This window comes from Aspergillus multicolor (assembly GCF_047715735.1).
Source record: "Aspergillus multicolor strain CBS 133.54 unplaced genomic scaffold BDW74scaffold_32, whole genome shotgun sequence".
Taxonomy (NCBI): Eukaryota; Fungi; Ascomycota; class Eurotiomycetes; order Eurotiales; family Aspergillaceae; genus Aspergillus; species Aspergillus multicolor.
The window spans coordinates 227,249-255,135 of record NW_027395983.1 but is presented as its reverse complement, the minus strand read 5'-3'; the positions used below and the strand labels follow the sequence as shown (position 1 = coordinate 255,135).

At 53.0% G+C, this 27,887-nt stretch overlaps 12 protein-coding genes across 12 annotated transcripts; 7 read left to right on the top strand and 5 right to left on the bottom strand.

The window, feature by feature from the left end:
* Positions 1–2,173: 2,173 nt before the first annotated feature.
* Positions 2,174–3,078, top strand: BDW74DRAFT_182063 (uncharacterized protein; the record flags this gene model as incomplete). The annotated part of the gene is made up of 2 exons (XM_073730170.1): positions 2,174–2,251; positions 2,317–3,078. The coding sequence occupies 2 exons, from the start codon at positions 2,174–2,176 to the stop codon at positions 3,076–3,078; spliced, it is 840 nt and encodes a 279-aa protein (XP_073579935.1).
* A 302-nt stretch (positions 3,079–3,380) lies between these two features.
* BDW74DRAFT_182062 (uncharacterized protein) lies at positions 3,381–4,430 on the top strand (the record flags this gene model as incomplete). Its single annotated transcript, XM_073730169.1, has 1 exon — positions 3,381–4,430. The coding sequence occupies one exon, from the start codon at positions 3,381–3,383 to the stop codon at positions 4,428–4,430; it is 1,050 nt and encodes a 349-aa protein (XP_073579934.1).
* A 232-nt stretch (positions 4,431–4,662) lies between these two features.
* Positions 4,663–6,275, bottom strand: BDW74DRAFT_182061 (allantoate permease family MFS transporter; the record flags this gene model as incomplete). The annotated part of the gene is made up of 4 exons (XM_073730168.1): positions 4,663–4,884; positions 4,950–5,866; positions 5,921–5,998; positions 6,047–6,275. 4 exons carry the CDS (start codon positions 6,273–6,275, stop codon positions 4,663–4,665), a joined length of 1,446 nt encoding a protein of 481 aa, XP_073579933.1.
* A 395-nt stretch (positions 6,276–6,670) lies between these two features.
* On the top strand, positions 6,671–7,803 carry BDW74DRAFT_187853 (fumarylacetoacetate hydrolase family protein; the record flags this gene model as incomplete). The annotated part of the gene is made up of 6 exons (XM_073731589.1): positions 6,671–6,685; positions 6,736–6,787; positions 6,867–6,976; positions 7,034–7,105; positions 7,157–7,588; positions 7,642–7,803. 6 exons carry the CDS (start codon positions 6,671–6,673, stop codon positions 7,801–7,803), a joined length of 843 nt encoding a protein of 280 aa, XP_073579932.1.
* Positions 7,804–7,903: 100 nt separating this feature from the next.
* BDW74DRAFT_86763 (transcription factor domain-containing protein) lies at positions 7,904–10,303 on the bottom strand. The gene is made up of 2 exons (XM_073733937.1): positions 9,956–10,303; positions 7,904–9,894 (listed from the first exon to the last, which is right to left on the bottom strand). The coding sequence occupies exons 1-2, from the start codon at positions 10,064–10,066 to the stop codon at positions 7,987–7,989; spliced, it is 2,019 nt and encodes a 672-aa protein (XP_073579931.1). The 5' UTR covers positions 10,067–10,303; the 3' UTR covers positions 7,904–7,986.
* BDW74DRAFT_86762 (uncharacterized protein) lies at positions 10,304–12,557 on the bottom strand. The gene has a single exon (XM_073733936.1). The coding sequence runs from the start codon at positions 12,039–12,041 to the stop codon at positions 10,542–10,544; it is 1,500 nt and encodes a 499-aa protein (XP_073579930.1). The 5' UTR covers positions 12,042–12,557; the 3' UTR covers positions 10,304–10,541.
* Positions 12,558–13,191: 634 nt separating this feature from the next.
* On the top strand, positions 13,192–14,387 carry BDW74DRAFT_160489 (uncharacterized protein). Its single transcript, XM_073725630.1, has one exon. It carries the CDS (start codon positions 13,617–13,619, stop codon positions 13,896–13,898), a length of 282 nt encoding a protein of 93 aa, XP_073579929.1. The 5' UTR covers positions 13,192–13,616; the 3' UTR covers positions 13,899–14,387.
* Positions 14,388–14,806: 419 nt separating this feature from the next.
* Positions 14,807–16,671, top strand: BDW74DRAFT_86715 (uncharacterized protein). The gene is made up of 2 exons (XM_073733934.1): positions 14,807–15,177; positions 15,239–16,671. The coding sequence occupies exons 1-2, from the start codon at positions 14,998–15,000 to the stop codon at positions 16,463–16,465; spliced, it is 1,407 nt and encodes a 468-aa protein (XP_073579928.1). The 5' UTR covers positions 14,807–14,997; the 3' UTR covers positions 16,466–16,671.
* Position 16,672: 1 nt separating this feature from the next.
* On the top strand, positions 16,673–19,434 carry dppV (dipeptidyl peptidase DppV). The gene is made up of 6 exons (XM_073733935.1): positions 16,673–16,978; positions 17,035–17,086; positions 17,133–17,365; positions 17,421–18,423; positions 18,480–18,702; positions 18,765–19,434. Exons 1-6 carry the CDS (start codon positions 16,914–16,916, stop codon positions 19,352–19,354), a joined length of 2,166 nt encoding a protein of 721 aa, XP_073579927.1. The 5' UTR covers positions 16,673–16,913; the 3' UTR covers positions 19,355–19,434.
* Positions 19,435–20,469: 1,035 nt separating this feature from the next.
* On the bottom strand, positions 20,470–21,297 carry BDW74DRAFT_187852 (sterol desaturase family protein; the record flags this gene model as incomplete). Its single annotated transcript, XM_073731588.1, has 1 exon — positions 20,470–21,297. The coding sequence occupies one exon, from the start codon at positions 21,295–21,297 to the stop codon at positions 20,470–20,472; it is 828 nt and encodes a 275-aa protein (XP_073579926.1).
* A 3,075-nt stretch (positions 21,298–24,372) lies between these two features.
* BDW74DRAFT_182053 (uncharacterized protein) lies at positions 24,373–25,794 on the bottom strand (the record flags this gene model as incomplete). The annotated part of the gene is made up of 5 exons (XM_073730167.1): positions 24,373–24,844; positions 24,932–25,317; positions 25,374–25,441; positions 25,492–25,528; positions 25,591–25,794. The coding sequence occupies 5 exons, from the start codon at positions 25,792–25,794 to the stop codon at positions 24,373–24,375; spliced, it is 1,167 nt and encodes a 388-aa protein (XP_073579925.1).
* Positions 25,795–26,088: 294 nt separating this feature from the next.
* On the top strand, positions 26,089–27,842 carry BDW74DRAFT_187850 (uncharacterized protein). The gene has a single exon (XM_073731587.1). The coding sequence runs from the start codon at positions 26,384–26,386 to the stop codon at positions 27,773–27,775; it is 1,392 nt and encodes a 463-aa protein (XP_073579924.1). The 5' UTR covers positions 26,089–26,383; the 3' UTR covers positions 27,776–27,842.
* Positions 27,843–27,887: the final 45 nt, after the last annotated feature.

The window sequence follows — 27,887 nt, the reverse complement described above, 5'->3', positions numbered from 1 at the left end:
GGTAATGGTTGTGACTTGTGATTAAGAACAACACGACCAGCACAGCAAGCTTTATACTTCTACCCAGGCCTATACCATATCATTGGCCGGTTTGTCCGTATCCAAAACGGCTCTTCTCCCGATCCCGCTCCTCCGGTGGCGCCCGCCGTCATTGCAAAGTCACATTGCGTATCTCGACTAACTTCTTGATTGGTGGAGCGGAGGAAATATCAATTAGCTTCGTTGTCTCCACCGGAGATTATGTTGAAGAACCGTGCCTGAAGAACCCACAATTGATCCCTGCGATAGGTGGAGTCGCAGCAGGGCTGAATCCGGGGAAATTCTGCAGTCCTGCATAGTGTCGACAGGGGTAATCATTGCAGATGGTGTGGTACACAAACCCCGTCGCTTTTGATTCCACCAAGGGGAATACTTTGTGATAGTGCAGGAATAGGCAGACACGATTCCCTCCCCGTGCTGAAATAGCCAAGAACTGGAATTACGGAGTAGCAAGCCCTATTCGAAGATTCTCCGTTGCATAGTCCTAATGGACCCACGCAAGTACGCTCGTTGCAACTTGCATGTGTCAACCATGACCTACCTACTATGGAAGTTGGTAGCGCGTGGACGCCATGGACATCTGGACCCCGCCGCTTAGGTATACTGCTTTAAGTTACCCAAGTAAAGTAGACCTACGCAGCCCCACATCTAAATGTACTCTGGTAAAGAATTTCTCTCTAGATGATGAGCTGGTGGAAATATCGATGGATCGCTGGTGCCGCCACTTTGTTTTGGTTGTTGACACAGCCCTATGCCCAGCAGGTTGGCACGTCTTGTCCTCGCGCCACCCAGTGCCGAGGCAAGCTTAGAGCAAAATATTCCAATGGGGGAACATGTGCGTCGCTGATCATCCGTAAAAGCTTTGACGGAGATCTGCGATGTCTTACCTACATCTCATCCACCGAAAGTACTTGAGCACTTCATCAGGTACCTTTCTTGCAACAGGCCCCGCCCTCTACAGGTATTCTTGAGAGATGCTGCCCATAGAGTGCAAGCTGTATCTTGTTCTGGGTTTGATTGATAATATACTTCCTCGTCACTTTGCGAATACGGAAAAGATAAAACAGTCGATGTACTGGTATATGGTATAAGCTTGGATGCTGTTGGGTGGCACAGCTCCTACCTGGACCTTAGCTGGGCGCGGGTCGATACTGAAATGCTCAATAGAGGAAGGAACGATCCCCTTCATGCTCCGTAGGCTCCTTCCTACACCCCTTTCTCCTCCAACTCTTCTTCGCAATCCATCATCCGTCTTGCTGCCTAAAATCTCCTGCAGTATCATTCTAGACCAGTCAGCCATCATCCCAACTCTCCACGTTAATGGGGATGCGTTCCGATCCACATTGTCGGGATATCAAGTCGATAGGTGCGGGATTGATGCCCCAAACACACAAAATCTCTTCGTGGCTCGTTAGAAATTGGCGGTCGCATCCTTCTCTCGCCGTCTCCTGCTTCTAGAGAACGAAGCTATCCGATCATCGACTACCAAGTTCCGGGCCCTCTGATAGTCCAGCATCCCATATCGACGGAGGAGGAGGCATAGCGGTCAGCTCCACCGCGGTATCCACCACTTCCACTGCCACCAGGGCCGCCTGCGTAGTTGTCCCGGTAGTCGCGTCGGCCATAGTCGCAGTATTCACGGCTGCCGTAGTCGCGGCGATCGCTGTAGGAGTCGTAACGGCCGTAGCCGCCGCCGCGGTAGTCGTCACCACCACGACGCCAGTTGCCGCCACCGTAGCCGCCACGGCGGTCATCGTAACGGTCGCTACGGCCACCTCGGCGTCCACCACCGCCGAACTCTGAAAGGCAGGTAGCTCTTAAACGTGTTGTTTAGGTAGCGGAGTACTAACCACACTTGGGATCACCAAAGTACTTGCCGAGGGTGGGAGTTCTAGGGCGGCTACGACGAGCCTTCTCAATGCTAAGAGTGCGGCCTTCGACAACCTCACCTTGCAAGCCCTCCTTGGCAGCGTCTGCCTGCTCAGCAGTAACCATGTTGACGAAGCCAAAGCCACGAGATTCTTTAGAACAAACCGGACGAGACCTGCAACAGAAGATCAGCCCATCCTCGTTGGCGCGCTACTTGGTCCGCCAGATCCGCAAGTCCACAAACTCAAGCAGTGACGAGAACACGATGGAACGAGGGCCGTGCTGGATATGCACATGCTGTGAATTCTCGCCTATGATCCTCTACAATAGTGATGACACCAAAGTACCTCGGAAGCATGTTGCTGAAAACCCCCAACTCCATAGCTAACATACTGCGTCTTGAACTAGTTCCAGCCAGGCCCACCCCCTTTCGACATCCCGCTGTGCCCGAACTGCTACGTCCAGCTCTTCAACAACACTGACCCTGGCGTCATCATCATCCCCGACGATCTGGACTACTTCATCGACTTCGAGATCAAATGGCAAGAGGACTGCAAGGCCGGGGCAATAGTAATACCGCGACGAGGACCCGACGCAGCCGAATACCGAGAGCACCAAATCCAAACCGGAAGGATCAAAGAAGATGCAATTGGAGGTCTCTACCGTCCAGTGCACCTAGAAGTCTCTCTGAGCCGGTTTGGTCGCATACCCGAATTCTATGCCGCTCGACCGTGGGATGGCGAGCCCGCTGCGGCGTTAAAGGTGGCTTTTGCGGCTCTGGAGTCGCCTAGAGCATGTGAAATGGGAGAAACGACGTATGCGAAGCTTTGGAGACTTCATAGTGTCTACTATGAGAGAATGCGGTGTTTGTATGGTGGCAGGCTTTCGGGGCCTGAGTCGCGGCTGCGCAGATTCCAGGAGAGCTTGGCTACTGGGGTTCCTTTGGAAAGTCTGAAGCGAGCTGCGGACGAGGACGAGGATTTCGAACATTGGTGGAAAAGACGCCGGGTGGAGGTTTCGATGGATAACAGCGATTCCCATCGCATGGAGTCGGGGTGTTCAGCGAGTCGAGCCCTACCCGAGACCGACCAGTCCGACCGGGATGCGGGAGATCAAGTTGAACATGAGATGGCCAAGAATGTCGACCTTAGCAAGGCCTTATCTTCTTGAATGTATCTTAGCTAAGCAGTTGAAATCGTCAATGACCCAACGTTGAGGTCATGACAGGGTGACATTGGCCGAACTGCGGTTCAACCACTCTTTTATCTCAACGTCCCCCATATCAAGTGGCAATGTCCCCAGACGTCAGTTTTTTCTTTTGCGGGGAGAGCTCGTGTTTCAATTTCACCTTCTAGCCTTGCTTATCCATCTATCACATTTTGAGCCCATTAAGGTCGTTCTTCTGCGAATGCACTTCATTCCATGCAATCCCCCAAATAGCCCACTCCTAACCACCATGCCTTTCCACCACAATGTCCGACCTCAACGCCATCCCACCAGGTCTCGTCTACGGCTTCGCGTACGCCACCTTCAGACTGCGCATGGCAGCCGCCGTCTTTCTGGCTCTAAGCCTCTTCAACTCCCTCGAACTCATCGTCCTCGTCTGCTGGACCTTCCGCCAATGGCGCGGCCTCTACTTCTGGTCCCTACTCATCTCCTCCATCGGAATCATTCCCTACGTCGTCGGCTGCATCCTACACTACTGGAACATCGTGCCCCTACCCGCTAGCCTCACCGTCGCATACATCGGCTTCATCTGCATCATCCCCGTGCAAAGCCTCATCCTCTACTCGCGTCTGTATCTGGTCTTCTACTACGCCAAGATTCTCCGCGTCATGCTGGACGTTATCATCGCTGTTTCTGTTATGTTGATTGTGCCGAATACAATCGCCATGTTCGGCTCAGCGTTCGTCCGCGAGCCGAAATGGAACTACGCGTATAATGTCACGGAACGCCTGCAAGTCACCGGCTTCGCAGTGCAAGAACTCCTCATCTCCCTCCTATACATATGGTCCACCGTGCGCCTTCTTCGCGTAAGTCCCGAGGGCAAAGACCGCGTCAAGAGAATCATGTACGAGCTGCTCGGTATAAACGCATTCACGATCGCACTGGATATCGCGGTTATCGTGGTGGAGTATCTGAATTTCTACTCATTGCAGATTTGTCTGAAGGTATTTGTGTATAGTGTTAAGGTTAAGCTTGAGTTTGCGGTTCTGGGACGGCTTGTGGCGATTACGACCACCAGGCGCGCGAAGCAGAGGGATCGCGTGCGACGGGCGTCGTTTATTACGCATTCTTATGTGCTGAGTGATTTTAATGGGGAGACGGTTTTGGGGACGGTGGATGAGAATGAGGGTGAGCAGAGGCCGCTTTCGGTTCTCGTTGCTGAGGGGCAGGATGGTGATCCTGTTGCTGATGGGATTGCGGAGAGGGTGGAGGAGCAGGAAGGGGAAGGGAAGAGGGGGGTCTCGACGGGGAGTAATCCGTTGAATCAGACGATATCGTGGGCGGATAGGGGTTGATAGTTCGCAATCAAACCTATCTTGCGTCTCTATAGGCTTTCGCTTTTTACTGGTTCTTGGAGTACGTAAAGGGGTTTATAGATATGACCTGCTCTGTAACTAGGGATGCAGCCAGTTGAATGGTGTGCAGGGCATGAACGACGGGTATCTTATTATTAGCGCAGCTGCAGTGAGCGATGCGAAAGTTGACTCTTCAGCAAGATGGAGTATGAGGTATGTGGTGGGTGACATGTCAAAGCGCATAGCGAAAGTCCGGATGGAAGTCACCACCCTTGCCATACTCAACCTCATACTCCCTCACCTCGTCGCTCATAGCGTCCCTCTTCTTATTGTGATGTCGTAGAAGGAAATAGAGCGAGGCGTGTCCGCATCCAGCGAGGACTATGGAGCCAAGGGAGAAACTCAGGCCTAGCAGGTACTTTCCGTCGACTGTTTGCTTGAAGATTTGACCGACCTAGGTAGACGATTATCTCTTAGTTGATGGATAGTCTGTCTGAGCTTCGATGAGGGAGTACGCACCACGACGCCTGCAGCATTGCCGATGGATTGATTCATGCCCACCGCGGTTGCGCGTTTGTAGTATCCCGCGTGGCAGTTGAGCAGCCAGGCGGCGTTGAGTCCAAGGACAACGTAGATCCCGGGTGCAATCAGAAACGTCGAGAAGTACTGAACTGCCTGGTTGGACGAAGGTGTTCCCAGATTGATGGCATAGCCGATGGCAGTAACCAGACAACAGGGGATCATGAATGCAGCACGCTTTGCGTAGTAGTCGGATAACCACGAGACTGACAGAAAGCCAATGGATGCCCAGAAGAAGACCGGGATTGTGAGAAGTTGGGTCTTGACGGTGCCAAATCCGAGAGACTTGATGATCAAGGGCAGGAAAGTTGAAAGCCCAAACGAGCAGATATCGGCCCAGAACTGGCTCCAGCAGCTGATGTAGAGCTTCGGATCCTTAAAAGCCTTGATGACCTCGGCCCAGTCAAAGTCGGGCTTGCCGTTGTACTGGGCGTTCAGGGCAGCGCGGGTACGCATGATCTTGCGATCGTCTTCGTTCAGGAAGCGTGCGCTTTCAAAGTCGTCCGGGAGCAAAAGGAACGTCAAGGCTGCCACAGCTATACTACCGCAGCCTTCGATGATGAAGAGCCACCTCCAGCCTGCGATCCCAGAGATTCCGTCCATCTTCAGGATGGCATACGCGAATAAACCTCCGAAGGCACCGGACAGCGCTGCAGACACCAGGAGGTAAGAGACACGTAGAGCTTGTTCTTTCGGCTGATAGAATGTGCTGAGGTAAAGGCATAAACAGGGAAACATTCCTGACTCGAAGATGCCCAGGAGTAGTCGGCAGGCGTACATTTGTCCGGCATTGTGGAGGAAGCCAGTTCCAATAGTGACGATGGACCAGCAGAAGATCAGCGCTGGGATCATTCTTCCTAGGGTAGCATTGTCAGCTTACTGTGCTCAACGTGAGAATAGTGTCTGCAAACCTGGGTGCAGCTTCTTCATTAGGAGCGAGCAAGGCATTTCGAATGAGACGTATGTCACGTAGAACAACGTCACAGCATCTGCGGCATAGATTAGTATAGATCGTATCGTCAGAGGAGACGACATACTTCCAAGTTGATCACTCGACATCTTCAAGTCGTCCGTCATTCCAGCGGAAGCAGCATTGCCGATGTTAGAACGATCCAGGTAGGCAGCCAGGAAGATGACAGTCATAAGAGGTGCAAGGTAGGTGTCAAGCTTTAGAAGGAGTCGCTTCTCCTTGTGAGGATCGATGTGAAATGCGTAATCACCGACGCCAGCTGCGGAGGCTGTCTCGAGGCTCAGTTCCTTGTCCATTGTCAACGCTGCAATAATGGACCGTACACGGATATCGCTGAAGTGGTGGCGAGTTTTCCCAGCCGCGAGGACGACCTTAGCTTTTAAATGGCCGCAATCAGTAACTCATTAAAGCCCTCAATCGGTGCCAAACCGATGGGACTTGGGGTAATGATGGCCCATTGATAAGAGCTATCATGGATCTTAGTGGCACGCGCGTCGGCGATCGGCCTTTTCGCGAATTCTTCCCGATCAGCGATGATAAGCGGCAGTTTAGTCTGGGCAGGGATAAGGTGGAATGGGTATAGGCGCAGCTCGCGTCTTATAAATCGTCTGCCTAGTGCCTGTAGTTTGAGAACGTTACCGATCCAAAGCAGAGATTCGACCCAAGGTCAGAACGAGCCGAATTTTCAAATATGTCCTCTTCGCCTGTATGCCCTTGTCACCGTTGGCGTTGCTTTTGCTCTGACCAGTACCACAGGTCTGGTCCCGTCTTGTCCGATTCATCGCAGACGATGGAATCGAGTATTTTGGTGAGCCAGAAGATCCTCGGCTCGATGGTGAGTGGTATACGAACTCTTCCCATATCGAAATGGCCGCTTATGCATGCAGTCGGACTCGCTGTCAGCGACGGTCAGTCCGTATCCGTGAAAGTCCTTGACGCAAAGTCAGCTTTGGCCGAGGAAGCGGCATTCACGGGGGAACTAAAGACAATAAACAAGGTAAGTTCTATACTTCGAGCTAAGCCTATTATGATGGGCTCACCAAGACCATATTAGTTGCTTTCTCCGCTCGCTGCAAGCGAGGTCGGTACAATCCGATGCATCGGCTTGAACTATAAAGACCACGCTGTATGTTAGCCTGCCTGATATGAGAAAATGCCTATGCTAAAGCCTCGAAAGACGGAACTCGGGTTAAGCTTACCCAAAATGCCCGAAGTGTTCATGAAGACAGCGACCTGCATCACTGGACCGAATGACACAGTCTTCATCCCGTCAATCGTGACAAAGGTCGACCCAGAGGTAGAACTGGCGGTATTGATTGGGAAGGACTGCAAGAACGTGACGGTCTCTGAAGCGTTAGACTATGTGCTGGGATATACGGTCGCCAATGACATCACGGCGCGCTGTCTTCAAGACCAAATGTTGCAATGGGGATATTGTAAGGGCTTTGACGGGTTCTGTCCCTTGGGACCAGCTTTGGTGTCAGCGAAGGCTATCCCAGACCCATCGAAACTGTCAGTAAAGACGGTGCTGGACGGCGTGACGATGCAGCAGTCTACGACCGACAATTTCATCTTTTCGGTCGCAGAGATTGTATCGCATCTCTCGAAGGTATGCTCATGGTCTTCGGATTTATTTGAATTTTAAGCTGACTGTAACGACAGGGAACCACCTTAAACAAGGGCACGATAATTCTGACCGGGACACCAGCCGGGATAGGGCATGGAAGGAACCCGCCAATATATCTGAACGAAGAGTCTACTTTGAGGATTTGGATTAGCCATGGGCTTGGAACATTGACAAACGCAGTACGTTGGGAGAGATGAAATTGCAAAGCCATCATGACGGCGATCGCTACTGCAGGCGCAGGTGGGCAGGCCTGGAGGCCGACTGGTCGCACCTTCCTCGAATTACGTACAATCTCATCATTCTCGCACTTACAAAAAATTATCAGACACTTTATCACTTCCAGCAGCTTTTCTTCTTCTCAATCTCGTGTCGGTCTTAGGTCAGCTGATAATTTCGCTTTCCATCCTCCCCATGATCTCCTCCCATGTACCGCACTCAAGTAAACGCGATAACCCAGTCATATCCTCAGGAGGCACATCTAACCCATGACTGCTGCCTAGCAATCCTGACTCCGACACTGCCAGTGGTACAGTTGATGTTACATCATCTGCTGCGGTAGCTCGGGTTCTGTTGCCCACGCCTCCTCCTCTATCTCGTCCAGAATGGGACGATTCCATGATCCGCGAGACGCAAAGCTCAACAACCTTGACTTCGGCAAGTTGAAAGTCGTTGACCCATCGGTCGGCGTATTGTTTCTCGCAATACGATTTGAGGTCAGTGGCGATGGCCAATGTTCTCGGGGAATGCGGATCGCGCACTGCCATCACAGCAAGTACCAATGCGCTGTTCGAAAAATGATGTGCGACGACATTGAACTTGAGTCTTTCTGCCATTGCCGTTGCTCGGAAATATAGTTTTGATGTGAGGTGCGCACAGGCAGATGCGAAACATACATCCTGACTGTACTTGAACTGGCCGGTTATGGATGGGAGTAAGACGTATGGTCGATGGAGCGTGACCCTAGCAAAGTGGTACGCCGAGTGCAGATACAAACGTTGCCATGGTAGAAACGGCCGCGAATCATCCATTGACTTATCTGGATTTTCAAGCTGGAAATATGATGGCATTGACCGTGCCCATGCTAAGAGTTCTTGATCAAGGTCAAGAGCCCGTTCATATGTGCTGTATGCCGTCGACCGTGGAGCCAGTGCAAAGCAGTCATCCAGGATTGACCCGAGGATCGACGCCAGCTTCTGTTGGTACAAATGGTAGATGCTTGCGGTCGGGTCACTCAGTTCCTTCGGTTCTGCGGTGCCCGCAGCCTCAAAATCCAGATCATCAACCCAGGTATTAGTGATCTTCATGTGTTCGCAGTGTTTGTCATTTACGGTATAGGGACGCCCAACAGCGAGCGCAATAGTCCGATCAAGGTAATAGAGCGTACTCCACAAACGACGCCGAGTCTCAAGGACTTTGCGTGGCAGACCCCAGCGCTCGCCGTCGATATGCATCCCCTGGGCCTGAGCCATCCGCACCGCAAAACTGACGGTCGTCCAAGCTTCAGGAACGCGTCCTAGGTAGATGTTGTATCGAGTAATCAGAATACCTGCACGCACCAGGTCGGCACTTTCTCCGGAGAACGTAGGCGAGATAACGACGCATTTTCGCGCTGCCCAGTAGAAGTGTAGCGATGACTCTTCGCGATCTTGCTGCGTTTCGTTCGAGCACGGCTGGGGACAGTCGAGGAGCTCACTAAAAGCGAGGACGATGAACAGCAACGACAGCCACCGCAGGTCGACGTTGGTCATGTCGTCCCATCCTCGTCTCCGGTCCCAAAAGTTCTCATAGTGGACGCGGAACGTCTCTTCATGTACGCCGTCAAAGACATCATTCAGCTCCGCCAAAAACCTCTCTGTCAGACCGTCGACTACCGCTTTTTGACGAGGCAGGTACCCGATCATCTCCCAAACATGGGCGTAAGGGCCGCGTTCGTTCCGGAATGATCTGGTGGCTCCGGTGCTGTGTATCCGCCCTGGATTGAGACCAACCGGAATGTCAGGACTGGGTACCTGCATCATGACGGCTGCCGCTTGGTGACCGAAGTACGAGTTGCCGTGGTAGGACGGGGCTCCGCGAGATGGCCACAAATTGCCAATTTGAGTATCAGCTGCTTGCGATCGAACATCCGATGCTGACCCTGAACCCCAGGATGCAGCTTCTGGCGTCCGCTGAACTCGGGATATGCTGCCAATGCGCTGTTCCCGTCGCCTTTCGGCTCTTGCAGCCGGGTTGCACAGATAGGGGATGTCCCGGCGTATGCAGTTGTGACATGGCTGCTGTCGATTACACTGTCCAGTGTCAGCCCAGCAGTCGATCTAACGTCGCAGTTCGATGCGGCGAGCTCCAAACCTTCTGCTTCTGCTTTCGGCATTGACTGCAAACCCTGCCAGCCCTCGGCACTGGTCGTTCTGGCCCTGGAGAAGCCCCGGTCCGTACCGCAATCAAGCTGTTATGCGACATGCTGTACCGACCTTAGGAGCTTGTATGATGCGATCGGCTTTGACAGATCAGGGCAGAGATAATGGAGATAAGAAAACCGCCGTGATCGGGTTTTTGATCGGGTCTTCTTATCAGCCAAGACCTACTCCAACTGCCGTCCAAACCATATTCATCACGCCAAGGCACGGCCTTTTGGCCAGCGATAAGGTACGCAATGGAATACAAGGTCTAGTTCAATTGATACCCATAGAAGATCCGTAGTATCATGTCTAAATTCAGGCAGGTGAGGTCTACGCGGTAGGGGGCTACTCATACTTACAGTTCCCATTCGCGTGAACAAAATCTTACTTGTAGGAGTTGGTGCTGTACCGCAAGAGATTGGAGCAAGGTGACGTTGTACCTACCTGGTATACTTAACCTGTTGAGCCACACATTGACATGAATATTACAGGAAACAGAAACGGAGACCCTACCTACCATCTTACCTACTTACTTGCTATGCCCACAGCTGGCTTGGCGTAAATCCCCAACGGTTCTTAGCCTCCAGCCACACCTCTTCACCTCCCTCAATTCCCCGAACGACATCGATCGTCTCCTGAACCATGTTCAAGGTCCCAGCTAGGTAGTGGAGCGCGGTGTTGCCGTCGAGGTCCTGTGCCTTAATATCCAGCCTGAATCCTGTTTCCGCTTGCGCTTGTGCCTGTATCATGGTCCGGATGGTAGCGAGCTGCGCTTGTTGCTGGGACGGTGTTAACGGCGTAGGACCCTGCGGTACAGGTGGTCGTGGCTTCTTGAAACGCAGAAATCGAGGGATCTGAAGCCTGGGGTGCTTGTAGTAGTAGTCCAGTGTGCGTGCACAATGAATACTTGTCGTCACCTTGGTGTTTTGCGCATTGATTTGAAAGCCGTGGAGAGGGAGACACGCGATATGGAACAGCGTATGCCCTAAAGAGGTCGTTCCGGCTGTAGCAAGACCGCCGGGAATATACTCTGCTAGCCAGAGTAGGAGCTCGGGGTCATGGTGGGCTGCTGCAAAGTGCAGTGTGTGAACACCGAAAACAGGAGTGCGCAGGTTGGGATCTGAATGAGGGTTTGTGAGGAGATCGACCAAGCAGTTTTGGACGTTCTTATCGTTGAGATCGCAGCGGACGAGGATATGAGAGAGTGGCGGGAGGCTCATCGTTGGCACAGCCCGGGGTCGATAGTTGGGCGAGTAGCCGCAGTTCCAAAGAAGATGTCGAAGCATCGCCTGGTGTCCGTGAGTCAAGGCTTCATGCACAGGCGAGCTTGTAGACAGCGCAGAGACTGGAGCTTTCTCATCAAAGTCCCACAGATCGGGCTCATCGGATTCCTGCGACTGCGACTGCACCCACGCAGACTCCTCGGCGCCAGCAGCACGAAGCAGATCCACGGCCTCCGTGTTCCCATACATCGCAGCCTCTTCGAGAGCCGTTGAGGCTCTCATCGACCACAGAGCTTGTCCTGGGATATCCGGCTCGGACCAGAACGCCGGAAAGCATTGGCGCCTCGCGTCCAACTCGGCGTCTGTTAATGGACATATGGGATGAATGATCCCTCTTTCCTTCGCACTTTGAAGGACAAGATAACGAGGCTGACAGATCCCATCGCCGTTGAAATTATCCTCATAATCACGACCGCGCATATACCGGACCGAATAGTCTGATATCTCCCAGCGGAGAATACCATTAGACTCTGCGTCTGCATCCAGAAGAAGACGCAGGTTTTCGACAGAGTTGATTCGGATGGCAGCTTTTATCGGTGACCAATACCGGCGATAGAATGCAATAGTTGCGCTGGGGGAGCACCTTGCTATAGCATTCTTTTCGTATCTGTTGAGATTCGGGTCCTTGCTGCGGGTTTCGTAGTATGCCAATAAGGCTTTGAGGACCTCGGAGTTGGGGTTTCCTGCTGCGCGGATTGCGGGGTTGGAGTCTTCGACTACGTCGTCTAGATCCTGCTCGGTGAGTTGGTACATTGCGCCCAGGTGTATAGGAGCAGGGGGAAGGAAGAGGGAGAGGAAGAGAGGGAAGAGATAGGTGGCTTGTTTAAAGGTTTGTTTACTAGGGAAAGTTTGTTAGTAATCAGGTGTTCAATAGCGGCTTTTATCCAACTGCTTGGGCATTGTCCTTAGAATATAAGTATCGTTGACTAGATTATGTATCAGTATCAGCCGTGTTTTCATGCTATAATGCCTGAATTTCAACCTATTGTCCCAGTGATGTCTCTGCTTCATCCAATGAATGTGAGCATTGGCCTAAGCACACATCACAGAGGGCAAATGATAGAAGCACGAAATATAGAGAACTAATCCTCTGACTGTTTCCATACCGTCAATCACAACGAGTGTAGGAGCAGAAAATCTCGCAGCCTAACGACGCTTCGAGCCTTCTATACAGCATCACAACCATCCAGACCCGTCTAAACGAAGATAATCCGGAATCACAAGCGAAAAGCATAAGGTCCACCTCCCGACACTGACCCAACTTCACGGCTGGTCCCGTTCCTCATCAGGAGCCCGAACTATGAGCGATTTTCGGCATCCCTTGATTTTAAATGCAGAATGCAATAGTCTCTACTAATGTGAGTCACTCGGATAATTGTCCTTTGATGTATTGATTGATTGCCCCTGACGATCAAAATAGCGCATCTCCATCTGCTTCAATGTACTCCCACTGAGGGTGCGCTCTGTATAATTCCTCACCGGTCGGCTGAGAGTGAAGACGCAAGACAGCGAAAACCGGCATACCGACGCCAAGGTCAAACTCGGAACACAGACCTCTTGCTCGAGGTTGCCAAGTCATCGAAATTGATATGGTAGCAGGAGATTCGCTGTCAGGCACCAAGCAAGAAATGAAGCCTCGCCACACGTCATCGACTGGCGATATGCCGGAGATTGTTCGGCGCTGATAAGATTCTGTGCGCATTACATCATCAGCTGGCAGTTATGCCGAGCTCCCAGCCAATAACAGCCATCAAATCTATTCGTGCAGTGTTGCTGACTGAGCATCTAAAAATAAAGTCCACGCCTCCTCGTCAAATTTTCCCTTGAGCCAAAGGTCGAGTCTTGGCTGTCACGGCCTCGATCCTCAAAGGAGCAATTTAAGGCTGAACCAGAGGCCATGATAACAGATTCTGCAGGCGCTGTGGATCCGCCGAAGAACGGTTCGCCCGTTGATATCGCGAAACATGACTCAATGCGGATCGGCAATATCGTGGACTTGTTTCGGCGAAAATATTCCGGGCAATCTGCATGCAAATTTTGACGCGGCTGGAATATAAGTAGGCTCTGAGAACCGGTCTTGCTGGATAGTTGGTTTTGATCGATCAGACCAAGCTTGACTTCTCTACATTCGTTTACTATATATTGTTTATTGTTTATTACCATATCACTGGTAAGCTCCCTTACTAAGTTCCTGACGCCGCCGATCTATATCCATACCTACTCCGTATCTATCCACTCCCATACTAACATCCACTAGCACACTAGCCTACACTTTATACTTTATACCCCATAACAACAACGACAACAACAACAACAACAACAACCACAATGTCTCAAAACACAAGCGCAACATCCAGCGCCGCAACAAGCGCCGCCACAAGCACAAGCGTCAGCCGCGTTACCTCGCTGGAAGGCAAACACCCCTCCGACGCCGCCGCCAACCCGATGAGCAAGAAGTCGCACTTCGCCAAGCTGAAGAAGCGCCTGGCCGCCGTCAAGAAGGAATGGGGACCCGGCCTTGCGGCGAAGGAGTCCTGGGACGACGAGTATAACTTCCCTGCGGGGCGGTGGGCGGGACAGGGGCTCGATCCTAGGTTAGTTTCTTTTTGATGAGATGAATGAGAAATATGGTGAGGGATTTTTGGCTAACGGGTTTATAGCTGGTGGCGCACTGCTCCCGGTTCTGCTTAAGCGCAACCTGATCAAAAAATGATATGTCGTTGGGTCCCATCGGCATTGGCATTAGCGGCGAAAGCACGCAACAGCAACAGCAACGATAAACATGATATCACGCCCAGAATGGCTATGACTAGGCGCACAGACAACATTTTGGATTGGAAGGGGTAATGGAATGGAATGGACGGACAAGATGGAGAACTCTTCACTCATTTGACATAAAAAGCATATATATTTGGCTTGGCGGGTCATCATTATGGATGGCCGCCCTGTATGATACCCCGGAGGACGGAAACGGAGTAATTAATTGATTTGCATTACCTAACACATTGGCTTCCTGAACAAATGCGGATAAATATCCCGGTCTTATAGCCTACCATAAAGTTGCTTGTATATTGACTGTCGCCGGAGGGGTGAGAGCACTCATATGGTACCACCCGGTGCAATTAATCTTGTAAGAACGCCAATTCCATTACAAGGGATTTACTTGATTCCTCACGGGAGCCCAAGTGTCTGCCCATAGTAAATGAGCAATTACCGTCAGTTGTAGGTACAGACTTCGGTGTAAGCCCTAGCGCCTGGCCAAGATATATATTTCTTTTTCTGCACGGGTGTCGGTATAAGCTATCCTGACCCTGTGGTACCCTCATGCTGTTTCAGGGCAGCAGTGCATAAATCATACACATGCCGTCATGTATAGGGGTATCCATTAGTCACAGAATGGATATACCAAGAGAATATGAAGCCGAGAATCTCGTCCGTATAGGGCATTGTGACATTATGCAATGTGTTCCAGGGCAGAAGTGCATGGATTATCCAGATGACGAGATGTATATGGGTTTTCATTAGAGACGGATGCGATACCAAGACTTTGTACGCATCTCTTTAGTCAAAGAATGACTATACCAAGAGGTATGAAGCCGAGGACTACGTCAATGAACAGGAACAAGAGAGATATAAAGGATGGAAACAGTGTGCTTGTTGCGAGGACAGCATAGATCATTCAGCTTTTGGGGAACACACAGCAATCAGGATGCCTTTCTGCACTGGCTCAAATCCGCGCGAGCTTTCTTCGATCAGTTCAATTCCACTGACGCTGGACGTCAATATAGGGCTAGTGGTGGACGATGTCCTGGACCCATCTACTCTGCTGGAGAAATGGGCCCAGCTCACCCGTTGCTCCCCGGTCATGGGTGGTCTGTTGCAGAGTAAAGTATGTTTGTCCAAGTATTTCAAATTTTCGACAAGGACTAACCGCTGGTTTGGTATGGTAGACGAATACTAGGAAGTTCATCCGCGGGTCTCTCGTCGATTTCGACAGCCGGACCCTGAATGATACGTTAGACTCGATCCTTCCCTTCTCATGGCACGGACAAAGCCGGCCATCGATCCTCCACGAGAACATCTCCGATATCGACGACAAATTCCTCTTCCATGCGACATCCGACCCCAAGCCCGTCTGCTTCCTCCGAGCAACGATCCTTAACGACGCCACCCTTCTCTGCTTCAGTTTCGTACATAGCCTCTTTGACGGCCAGAGCTGCTTCGATATCATCCACTTCTTTTGCGACTTGCTGTCTGATAAACCCATTCCTAAGCTCACGCTTTCCCCCGATATGACGGGCATTCGAATGTCGGAGCTTATTCGAGACGCTAATATCACCGAGGAGGAACCTCGCTTGCCTCGAGAGAATGTCTTCATCACTAGTCGATTGAGCCAGCTTAAACTCTATGCTAAAGCTTTGGTCGAAACAACCGTTGCGCTCTTGACAAAATCAGAAAAGCTGACGCAGAAGCTCATCCACCTACCCGGCCCATGGGTCGACGAGGTCCGCGCAAGCGCACAGAAAGAGCTAGACATGGACCTTGACGACGAATATCCTGGCGTTGAACTCACGCGCAACGACATTATCGCAGCGCTGTATCTGAAGATGGTCTACTCCTCGAAGAGGAAGAAGCCAAGTAACGACCCCGTGGACTTTTACGGCCCGCTCAATTATCGCTCGTTGCTTGAGCGACCAGAGGACGGCACATACTATACGCACAACGGCATCATCACCCTCCGCTGTCCGTTTTCCGAGCACGAGATTCAGGACGCATCGATCTCTCAGATCGCCGAGAAGATCCGTCTCACGACGACGCAGTACAAGCGTTCGGCTGTCGTCAAGAGCGAGTTGCGGGCGAATGAAAACAGAGTGCTCGCGCCGGCAATCATGCCGATTCGAGGCAGCATCCAGCGGAGCGTACCGTATATCACACCATGGACGACATTCCAATATGCGGATCTCGACTTCTCGGGTGCGAGTACGAGGAAGGCAGGGCGTAAAGCCTCAGTTATCTTTGTCAACCCGCATCTCCGTCTCTTCAACGGGCAGGAGCAGCCTACGTTTTCTCTGACAACATTAAAGGACCGTTCTGGGGGGTACTGGCTTCGGGGCTCGAACACGGCGAGCGGATGGGAGGCGTTTGAGCGCGGGACGAGTCTTGAGACATCGTTTTAGTGATGTATTAGTGATAGATAGGACTGGTGCCTAGAAATATAGCTTTCTTGGCTGCAAGTCTTCATTTGTGTTAATTATGGCGGGATCCTGCGATAAGAGGCGGGAATGAGTTGCGATTGCGTGCGGCTGTGGTGTGATCCCTGTCGGTGTCTACAGAAAGCGATAAGATGACATGAATTGTTCTTGTTATCACCCCGGCAGAGGTTACATCAATCTATTGTGGTTCTTGGCATTGCAACCTGCCCTCTGTGTCGAGGGTTAAGATTCGCCAGGAAGGCTTGCCTCGGCCCCACTGTGCTTGGCACGCCCATCCCTTCCCAATCTGGAAGGTCAACAAAGAGTGCGGAGGTGCCTGGAGCTCATTCCATCATTGCACCATCTCTCCCTTATAAATATCTCCCTTCCCTGCTTCTTTGGCATTCCAGCTTCATCCATCTCCATCTTCATCATGGGTGCCTTCCGGTGGCTCTCGCTCGCTGCGGCTGCCTCTTCTGCGCTGGCATTGACCCCCGAGTAAGCATTGTGCTACACCAACTGCTGCTGACGTGACCGTGACTGACTCCGCACAGGCAGTTGATCAGTGCTCCTCGCAGATCAGAGGCTGTTCCCAACCCCTCGGGCGTGAGTCTTTATCTCTGCCCTCTATGAGCAATTCTAACAGCAGCAGAGCGTCGCCGTCTTTTCCAGCTCCCAATACTCCTTCGACACCCACGAGTCTAGCTCCTGGTGGAGCCTGCTGGACCTCCGCTCCGGCAACATCACCGTCCTCACCGACGACAGCAATGTCTCCGAGATTGTCTGGCTGAGCGACTCGACGCTGCTATATATCAATGGCACCAACGCCCAGATTCCTGGCGGTTCCGAGCTCTGGGTTTCCGGTCTCTCCAACTTTCCTTCGGGGTAAGTCATCTTCCAAGGGTTTTGGAAGCAAGGAGTGCAGCGCTGACCCCCGCAGGTACAAGGCCGCCTCCCTCCCTGCCTCCTTCTCCGGCCTCAAGGCTGTGACCACCGACTCGGGCGACATCAACTTCGTCGCCTACGCCCAGTCCTACCGCAACGGCACCGCATACAACGCCGAGCTCGCTGCGACTTCCCTCAGCAGTGCCCGCATCTACGACAGCATCTACGTCCGTCACTGGGACACCTACCTCACCACCACCTTCAACGCCGTCTTCTCCGGTACCCTCAAGAAGACTCAGCACTCGCGGTACATCGCCGCCGGTGGTCTGAAGAACCTTGTCGCTCCTGTTCCCAACGCCGAGTCTCCCTACCCTCCCTTCGGCGGCTCGTCCGACTATGACATCTCCGCCGATGGCAAGTGGGTTGCGTACAAGAGCAAGGCGCCCGATGTTTCCCAGGCCAACCACACCACGGCCTATATCTACCTCGTCCCGCACAGCGGCAACGAGACCGCTGTCCCCATCAACGGTCCCGGCTCCGCCCCAGAGGGCATTGAGGGAGACTCCAACAGCCCCGTCTTCTCCCCAAGCAGCAAGACCCTCGCCTACTTCCAGATGGAGGACAAGACGTACGAGTCCGACCGCCGCGTGCTCTACCTCTACGACCTCGAGTCATCGGAGATCAGCGCCCTCGCGACCGAGTGGGACCGCTCGCCCGACTCCCTCAAGTGGATCGACGACGAGACCATCGTCGTTGGCTCCGAGGACGAAGGCAGCGGCAACCTGTTCCTGATCCCCATCGCCGAAGCAACCGGCGACTTCACCCCGTCCAAGCTCACCGACGGCAAGTACGCCTCGGCCTTCTACCAGGTCTCTAACGGCACCCTTCTCGTCACCGGCTCGACCCTGTACTCCAGCTGGTACGTCGACCTCGTCAGCCTGAACCCCGAGCGCGGCACCCTCAAGACCCTCGTGTCTGCCCACGAAATCGACCCCGAGCTCGCCGGCAACGGGCCCGAGGATATCGGCGAGATCTGGTTCGAGGGTAACTGGACTGATGTATGAACCCGACCCCTTTCCTTCTTAACCTGGACTGCACTAATAGAGGTGTGTAGATCCACGCCTGGGTCATCTACCCCGAAGGCTTCGACGAGAACAAGACCTATCCGCTCGCCTACCTCATCCACGGCGGTCCCCAGGGCGCCTGGTACAACTCCTGGAGCAGCCGCTGGAACCCCAAGGTCTTCGCCGACCAGGGCTACGTCGTTGTTGCCCCAAACCCCACTGGCAGCACCGGCTACGGCGACGAACTGACCGACGCCATCCAGAACAACTGGGGTACGTCCCTCCCCCCTCTAACCCTTCTCCCATTCCAATCAGACGATGCTAACGAGTAACAGGCGGATACCCCTACGAAGACCTCGTGAAGGGCTGGCAATACATCCGCGACAACCTGCCCTACGTCGACACGGCCAACGGCGTCGCCGCCGGCGCCAGCTACGGCGGATTCATGGTAAACTGGATCCAGGGCAGCGATCTAGGCCGGGAATTCAAAGCCCTGGTAACCCACGACGGCACCTTCGTGGCTGACGCCAAGATCTCCACCGAAGAACTGTGGTTCATGCAGCGCGAGTTCAATGGCACATTCTGGGACGAGCGCGACAACTACAGACGGTGGGACCCCAGCGCGCCCGAGCGCATCCTGAAATTCGACACTCCCCACCTCGTCATCCACAACGACCTTGACTACCGTCTCCCTGTCGCCGAGGGACTCAGCCTGTTCAATGTGCTCCAGGAGCGCGGGGTCCCGAGTCGGTTCCTCAACTTCCCTGACGAGAACCACTGGGTTACGAATCCCGAGAACTCGCTTGTTTGGCATCAGCAGGTGCTGGGGTGGTTGAATAAGTACTCTGGTGTTGCGGAGAATGAGGGTGTTGTTACGCTTGAGGATACGGTTGTGCCCGTTGTGGATATTAACCCTCCTGCTTAAGCTTGGGCATGAGCAGGTAGTGTATACATACCTATGTTAGGATTACGATGGCATGTGGTGTACGCGCGACACGTTTGATGTACATGAATGAGTGAAGTGGACGATTATATACATATTAATACGATGGATGATCCAAGTCATCATTCTTTTCTCAATCAATCATCTCATGTCGTCTATATTGTAGTTAGAATTTTTATGCAGTTTACACGCTCGCCTACCACCCATCGATACTTTTCCGGACATTCTCATAGGATAGGCACTTCCCGACCCTAATCCTCGTGAACCTGAGGCCTACTCTTCTTGTTGTTCTAGTACCAGGTATACACCATCATCAAGTCCGTCCCATCGTGCAATGGACGTTAAGCATTGTTGGATAGTCTAGATGGGTAACGACGTCTGCGCCAGCCTCCTGCCCATCTCCAGGACATCGAAATCAATAGAGACAGGGTTACCGCGGTCTCGTCGCTACAGGGCCTCGAGGTACCTATCCTCCGCGGGTCTTGAATGGAAAAGCACCTGTTTAGATTCCACGGCGTACATTTCCCCGTCATGTAGTGCCCCACGTAGCTTAGATTAAAGTAGGATGGTATAGGAACCAACGGGGATTACCGCGGATAGATACGTACATATGTTCTTTTATAAGTGTGAAGCTGCTATTTTGTGACGATGGGCTATTATTTAATACTGGTTATCTAGCTACGTCCGGAGCCCTCCAGCTCCTCTGTGTGGGCATATGGTTGGGTTCGATCAAGTTCACACCTTTCCTATCTGCTGGGAAGTATTGGGATTAAGCACAGTTCACAGTTATTGGGTCCTTCGCTTGTGGAGGCAAGGATATATACCTAGGTAGTACAGGACTTGGGTTCCTTGAAGCTTACCGAATTATATAATAATCATAGCAGATACAATATGGTATACGGTATAGATCCATCTTTATGTTTTATATAGTATATAATTAAGCTTCCGAGCATGCTGGCTTTAAGAAAAGGAGACCGATCTCACACCAATCTAACAGCGAAGCAGCATATCTAGCGTACCTACTATACATGTCATATACAGTTGAGTCACAGTTCTACCCCCTCCTCCAACCATCTTAATCCCACCCAAGGAACCCATCACTGCAACTCCGCAACCTTCCCACGTCTAACCCGTTCCCTAACACCCCTAGCCGCCTTGGGATCCGTCAACCTCGTGCCATAAACCAAATCACAAATCCCAATCGTGCCGAAATTCCCCACAAACAGCTCGTGGTGCATATCATGGACCTCCATATTCCAGCCATACACCGGCGGGAGCTCATACCCGCAGTGCGCAATGATGGCCAGAAACAGAGCCCAAGACAGCATGAACCAGAAGGTCGTTATGTGCGCGCCCAGCAATGCGGGCGGTAAAGCGACGGGGAGGATGTTGGACAGGAAGTACTCGACCGGGTGCGCGTATAGGGCGGCAAGTGCGATTGGCGTCGTGAACTCGTGGTGCTTTTTGTGGATGTGTTTGTAGATCTTTGGGTGGTGGAGAGCGCGGTGGGCGTGGTAGAATATGACGTCTTGGAGAATTATGCTAAGCACTATATGCTTGGCCATTGTTGATGACGACGGGAGGGACGACGAGACGTTGTAAATCGTTGTCTTTTTGCCGGAGGTGAGATAGTATAGGCCGGCTAGGTATGTGAGGTGCAGGGCGGAGGTGAGGATCTGGTTCGCGAGCGAGTTGAGGAGGCCCTTCTTGATGGCTGCGTACTGCGGTTGCCTAGACGGCGCCTGGATCTTGCGCCAGGGAATGTACTTGGGACCCAGGATGTCCATTGCTGTGAAGATCAATGATGGGATCCAGAAGCCGGTGAAGAGGACGGCGGCGCTGCCGAGGAATTCGATTTCGAAGGGGGTGTAGGTGCTTGTGGTTTTGGACCACCATGTTGAGAGGGGGGTTGCGAGGTGCGACATCCTGAATGTTGTTGCTGTAGTTGCTGAGGCTTGTTGATGTCCTGATTTTTTGGGATGCTGGCGAGAAGCGTCTTATATAGACCAGGGCACGAAGCTAGGCTCTATCTGAAGCACTGGGTAGAACGGCCACGGCTTCCAAAAGCACCAACCACCAACCACCAACTCAGAGTACTCCGTATATTAATGGATCTGACTAGACACTGCCACGTACGTCAACGACAGGGGCTTGACAGGTGTCTTGGGCGCGGCTGAAATGTGACAATAATATACTCGCACTAACGGGGGGCCTTCTTGTGGCGACGCTAATATGACATCGACGGATCCGTTGCTGGAAACCCATTCTGCGAGATAGGACTGGCAGGATGGCAGAGGTGGGGGCCGTTTGAACGGAGATCAGGAACCTGGATATGGAGTGGATTTGATGATAGCTGATCAGATAACAGGTGTGTTTTGGAATCTCGAGTCAGTCGGGTGTGTAGAACAGGGCCGCATGTCAAACAAGACGCCCAAGCAATTTCCTGCACAAGCTGCAGTTCACCCGCAATACCAAGCTGAAGAACAGAATAAGCTTACAAAATCTCACTAAGCAGCATGAACGTCTGCAGCCCAGTCTGGGACCCGCGCGTGGGAGTGGCATCATGGCCCAGTGCTCTCTGGCCCCAAGCCCCAACCCACAAGTGAGCCAGCTGAATCGCCAGCCAAGTTCTTCAGCACTCTGCAGGAAAATAGAATTTAGGCGACAGCGCTGATTGGCGGATCTGGCGTCGGCAGGAAGCCGGTCTGACAGTCTGACTCGAGTGATTGGGGCCAAAAACCACACAAGGCTGTTAGCCTGTGCAGCATGCATGCGGCATCTCGGCATCCAGCCCGCGATCTAGATATGGCGTTGCTTGTTGCAGAAGTGTCCAACAGTGGTATTGCATGTTATTGGACGCAGATATGGTGGTGGTTGGTCAGCTGCAGTGTCAGGCTGTCATACCTACCGTACTCAAGCTCAGCGTATGGGGCGGGGGCTTAGCGCGCTATGGAAAGTATAGCGTCACACTCACGCCTTCTAAGCCCTTCATTTGGCTTTCAAGGTTTGAATCTTCTCCAACTAGTCTACCGGCATTTGCTGATGGGGCCAAAACTCGGTGGATCTATGAGATTTGTATCGCTGGCTCGGAGTTGTGCATCGCTGGTTCGCTATGGGGGTAAAAAGATGATATGGTGATCACACGGCCCGGATGCACCAAGGAAGAGGATGGGAGTGCCCACTGTAATTGCAATTGCAATTACAACCGAGTCGGCTCTATCCGCTTGTGACTTGGGTGAAGGGCATTGGCACACGATTGTGTAGTTGGATTTGCAATATGCCGACACAACGCTCTAAGCGCGGGTCACTCTCCCTATAGTATTCTGCTGAAGGAAAAGACATGACATGTATGGCCCATCAAAACAAGTCTCTTTGGTTCCACAAAACTGCCCCAGGTTGTTTGAGGTATTTTCGTGAATATGGTCAGTATTGACCGGTTATCAATAGCCTCAGCCCCCAACCCTTGTCGACCCACGGATATTCAGATACTGACGGTCATATGAGACATTCCGGTGTTTTCAAGTCTCATGCCGGTACTTTGCTCCGGACGAGCGGAAGTAGGAGGACGCTGTCGCGCAATTGCCGTCTCATATCGCGCTTGCTAGGTACCATAATGAGCGGCGAGGGTACCATAGATATTAAGCGAGCTAACCGTGACTTGTTCGTACCTCCTGAATTAGGGCGCTCTATAGTGTCATTATACAAGACTACATTGTTAACCGCTGAGCATGCCATGCGTCCCTCCAAAGATCAGCCACCACTCTTGTTTGGCCTCTCTACATTGACATCGCGTTAAGGTGTGGCTTCCCCGGGTTCCATGGCTGCTCACTCTCAGGAACAGGACCCGACCGATTAGGTTCGGAAGGATATCTTCGGTTTGACTGGAGCTCACTCCACCAATGCACGGGCATGGAGCTGTACTGACGGCGGATCTGGAGTTTGTCCTCGTTGTTGTTATGGAGCTTTGCGCAGTCAGTGACAGAGGGGGATGAATATATCAAGTCTCGGATTTGCCCGGGCAAACAGGGCGATTGCTAAGACTATGGCATCTGGGTGTTCTGATAGAAATCCACCAACCAACACAGCCTATTGCATTGGACTCACTTTGCAAGATAATAGTGCTATAAAGAGACCGATAGACCGCATGGCACATAGCTCACCTCAATCTCCAGTGGCTGCAGTGTACGGCCCCGTAGCGTATTGCGAACTTTTGCTCTTTCATCCATGAGAGATCATCTAGGTACCCTGCCGATAAAAGATAGTCAGTCTTACAACCTAGCCTCGGTCCTCTCACACAACCATCTTCGCAGCGCCATAGAATACATTGAAAACAAGGAAGGTGTAGTCAGTGGGTCCGACAACATAACGGCCCCCAACCCCATCGCCATCTCCAAGCTCCAGCTCTCGTTTGCGCTAACCAGTTCGATATTAGTTGCAGCCTGCATGTTGTCATCCAGCGCGGTGGGACCGGGCTGGACCTTGCACAACAGCTAAGCCTTCGTCAATGCAGCCACGTGTTGGGGGTGGCCCGGGTGGGAGGGTTGGGTTTGCGAGGGGCCGAGGGGGAGGGCAGTGCCCCTTTTGCAGATAGAGCGCCTTGCCCAGACACCAACGGAGTAGATAGGTAGTTTACAGAATTCTATAGCTGTACAAGGGCTCGATGACTACCAGATTTTCTGCTCGCATGGAGGGGAAACGCATGCAGGTGCCTTGCTGATCATTTGCTTACCATGCATTGATTGTGGCATGTAGCATGTGGAGAGTGCCCTGTGTCCTTATCTAAAGCCCCCTTAGTCCCCCCACTAGTCCTGTACCCGGACAGGTCGGCTCTCTACCTGTCCTGCCAGCCGACCTCGAGGGTGATAAGTATTCTTGTGCGTTTCAAACGGGCAATTCCATCGTGTGCGGGCTTGAATCCAAGATGAATAATATTTACAATAGAAGTAGATGCGCATACTAGTCCAATATCCTCAAACCCAGAACGCCTGTATTATCCCCAACTATGAATCCCCCTTAACCGAAGCCGTCACAAACGTCGACTCAACCCTAATATGCGAAACACTCTCCGCATCCTCCCTATCCCCTCCCCTCGGCAAACTCGTAACATAGTTCGTCAGCCCAATCTCATCCTCATCCATATCCATTCCCTTATTACTCCGGCCAAGCATACTCCCCCCGCGATGACTCTGCACCGCATTGGACCCATGTCTCCCTCTTGACTTGGTACTCGACAGGCCAGGCCTTGAATTCGAGCGAGAATGTGTGTTGCTGTTGCTCTTGCCGTACGAGCTGGAGATCGAGCGGTGCGCGACACGGGCCAGGGGCGCGAAATGCGGCAGGCACGCGCACACGATGGCGATGGAGGGCTCGATCGTGCTCCAGATGAAGACGGGGCCCATGAGCCAGGTTAGGTCGGTGGCGTTCATGAAGACGCTTAGGTAGTGGATTCGGACGATGGAGGCGACGCAGACACTACACGAAACAAACAAAACAGTATTAGCTCTCTTCAAGTCCAATTCCACGATTCAGGTGGCAGGGTAAAGGGGGACGGAGGCGTACAAAATCCCCACCGCCATAATCCCACAAACAGCGACCTTCTTCTTCAGCGTCATCTGCAGCTTCACGATGCGGGGGAACGGAATGGCAAGAATAATAAAGTCGTTCAGCATGTTGATGATCCCCGCCGCGAGAAAAAACTGGTTGATGTCGATGCACGTGCCCGTGGTGCCGCTGAACTGCGTCCAGAAGTGGGAGACCGGTCGGCAGGAGCAGCTCATGGTGACCCAGACAATTATGGGGTAGGAGGCTGTGATGATGCCGGAGATGGCGATGGCGATCTTTAGGGATTGCTCGAGGGGCGAGAAGATGCGTTTGTAGAAGAAGAGGATTGAGATGCGCGTGCCGGTGCAGGAGAGGGCGTAGATGAAGGTGTAGGAGAAGAGGAGCTGTTGCAGTGGTTAGGAGAGCTAGGCTGGTAACTGGGGATGGGCGATGGACTGACTCTATATAGGGACATTAGGTCGTTCAGTGAGACGGCCCAGACGTGCTTTCCTGCGCCTACGGTGCCGCCTGTCATTGTCAGTTGGTGGTTCCCTATGACGATAGTACAGTGCACTCACCAGCAACACTAATTCCAGTCGTCGCAGCTATACCGACCTTGAAGAACAATTCAGTTAGCGGGGATCCTGCTCAAACCGACCGAAATAACCTCAACTCACCAAAGCCGACAAAATCGCCCAGTCATCCGCCAGAAACGGATTCCGCAGGATAAAGCGAGCGATGAACCGCAGCAGGATCGCAACGACCGCCACACACAGCATCGCAATCACGGCGCCGTTATTCTCCTCCCAGCTGCCCTCGCTGAGGTCGACATTGTCCGGGGCTGGCCCGAAGAGGGCTTCGATGGCTGGATCCACGGCCATACTCCGTACTCCTAAGAATCAGAGAGATGCAAGAACTGTGGACAGTATCACATCGAGACGATGTCGATGTCGGTCGATCCCAGGGGAACGGTCGCAGCACTGGATGGGTCGCGATTAAATGAACGCCTGGTCAGTCCTGACCTCATGGCAAGATGCGCAAAAGTGGCACTTGCATGGCATGGCATGTTACATGGGGGCCGGCCCCGAGCCGTGTTTCCTCAGGAAACCCGCCATGGAAAATATACGGAATATACGGGATATTGGCAGGGATTGGCGGCGTTCTTGTTGGTTGGAGATAGATGAGCTGTGGGGACCACGCCGTTAGCGGGGGGCCAGACAGGGGGGCCCCGACGGTCCGGTCCTGCTGGACGCGCAGGTTGGCAAGGCACGAGTCGGCTTTGACTCGGCAAGTACCATACTAGAGTAGGCAGACCTTCCGCGTTTGGTTTGAGGTTAAGAGGCTAGATAGTTGGAGATAGAGTGCGTGGTGCGGTGCCCGTCAAAAGGGGGCGGTCCCCCACCTGGGCAGTCCCCTCTCGATTCCGTTTCTCCAACGCGTTCGTGCTCGTTTGAATCAGATCAGGAAAAAATGGATAACCAAGGCATCCCCAATCTCACGGCCCTCGAGCGCATCGGGCCCAAGGGCTACCTCCGCTACGTGTTCCCCTTCCAGCTGGACGACAACTACGACCTCGAGGAAGTGTCGCGCGTACTCCAAACCGGGTACAAAGCCCTCACGCGCCGGATTCCCGTCGTCGGGTCCGAGGCGGTCCCTGATGGAAACTGGCACCAGGCGGGGGTGATGAAATTGCAAGGGAGCGAAGACTCGGAGAAAGAGGCGACTCGCGTCGTGGTGAAAGACCTTCGGGCTTCATACCCATCCACGTACGCCGAGCTAAAGGCGAAGAATTTCCCGGTCGCGGCGTTCGACGCCGAGACGCTGTGTCGGCGGTCGGTGTGGCCGCAGGCGGGCGAGCGCTTGCCTGTGTCGCTCGTCCAGGCGAATTTCATACAAGGTGGACTGCTGCTGACATGGTGTATCTTCCATATGGCGGGCGACGGCAGGTCGTTTTATCTGTGGACCAAGGTGTGGGCTGAGGAGTGTCGGCGGGCGCAGGGGATTGAGATCGCAGAGCCGTTTTCGTTCCCCGGTGCTGTGTGGAAGGACCGCAAGCAGGTTATGAAGCCGTCGGGGAATAATGCGGGCAAGATTGAGGATCATCCCGAGTATACGCTGCTCCCGTTTACGCCGCAGGGGGCGCCGCCGAAGATGCTCTCGCAGAGTCACCGGGGCCAGGTCTTTTACTTCTCCAAGGAGTCGCTGGCGGCGTTGAAGGCTGAGGCGTCGCCTGCTAATGCGACGCAGCCGTCGGATCAGTCGTGGATCTCGACTAACGATGCGCTGTCTGCTCTCCTCTGGCGTACTGTCATGGCCGTGCAGTCACCACTGGAGACACTCGAGGGCGACCCCGAGTCCACCTTCAACATCGCCATCGACGGGCGCGCGCGCACAAGCCCTAAAGTCCACCCGGACACGCTGGGCTGTTTCCTGGAGTACGTCGCGATCAAGCTGCCGATCCGCAAGATCCTGGGCGAGCTGAACATCGCCGATCTGGCGATCCTGATCCGCAAGGCAATTATCCGGGCAGATGAGAACTTTACTGATGATGTGGTTTCACTCGTGGACAAACTCGAAGACGTCGATCGGCTGGTTCCGACCGCGTTCTTGGACGTCCCTGGCTTTAACTGTATTCAAACCTCGTGGATTGGCTTTGAACTGTACGGGCTGGACTGGGGTAGCTTGCTGGGCAAGGGCATTGAGGCTGTCCGGTCACCGCATGTGGGTGTGCTGAATGGGACTCAGGTGGTGCTGCCGGTGTTGCCGGATGGGGGGATGGAGGTGGTCATGGGGGTCGAGGGCAGTTGCCTGGAGACCCTGCTGAAGGATCCCTTGTTGACGCGGTTTGGTGTGGCCAGGTAGACCGAACTTGTAATGTTATGATTAGCGATTGATGATACTTTGAGAATGAATGCGACCGTTACGACAAGTCAAGACACAAGATGGGTTGGCGACTATGATGAGTGGAGTAGGA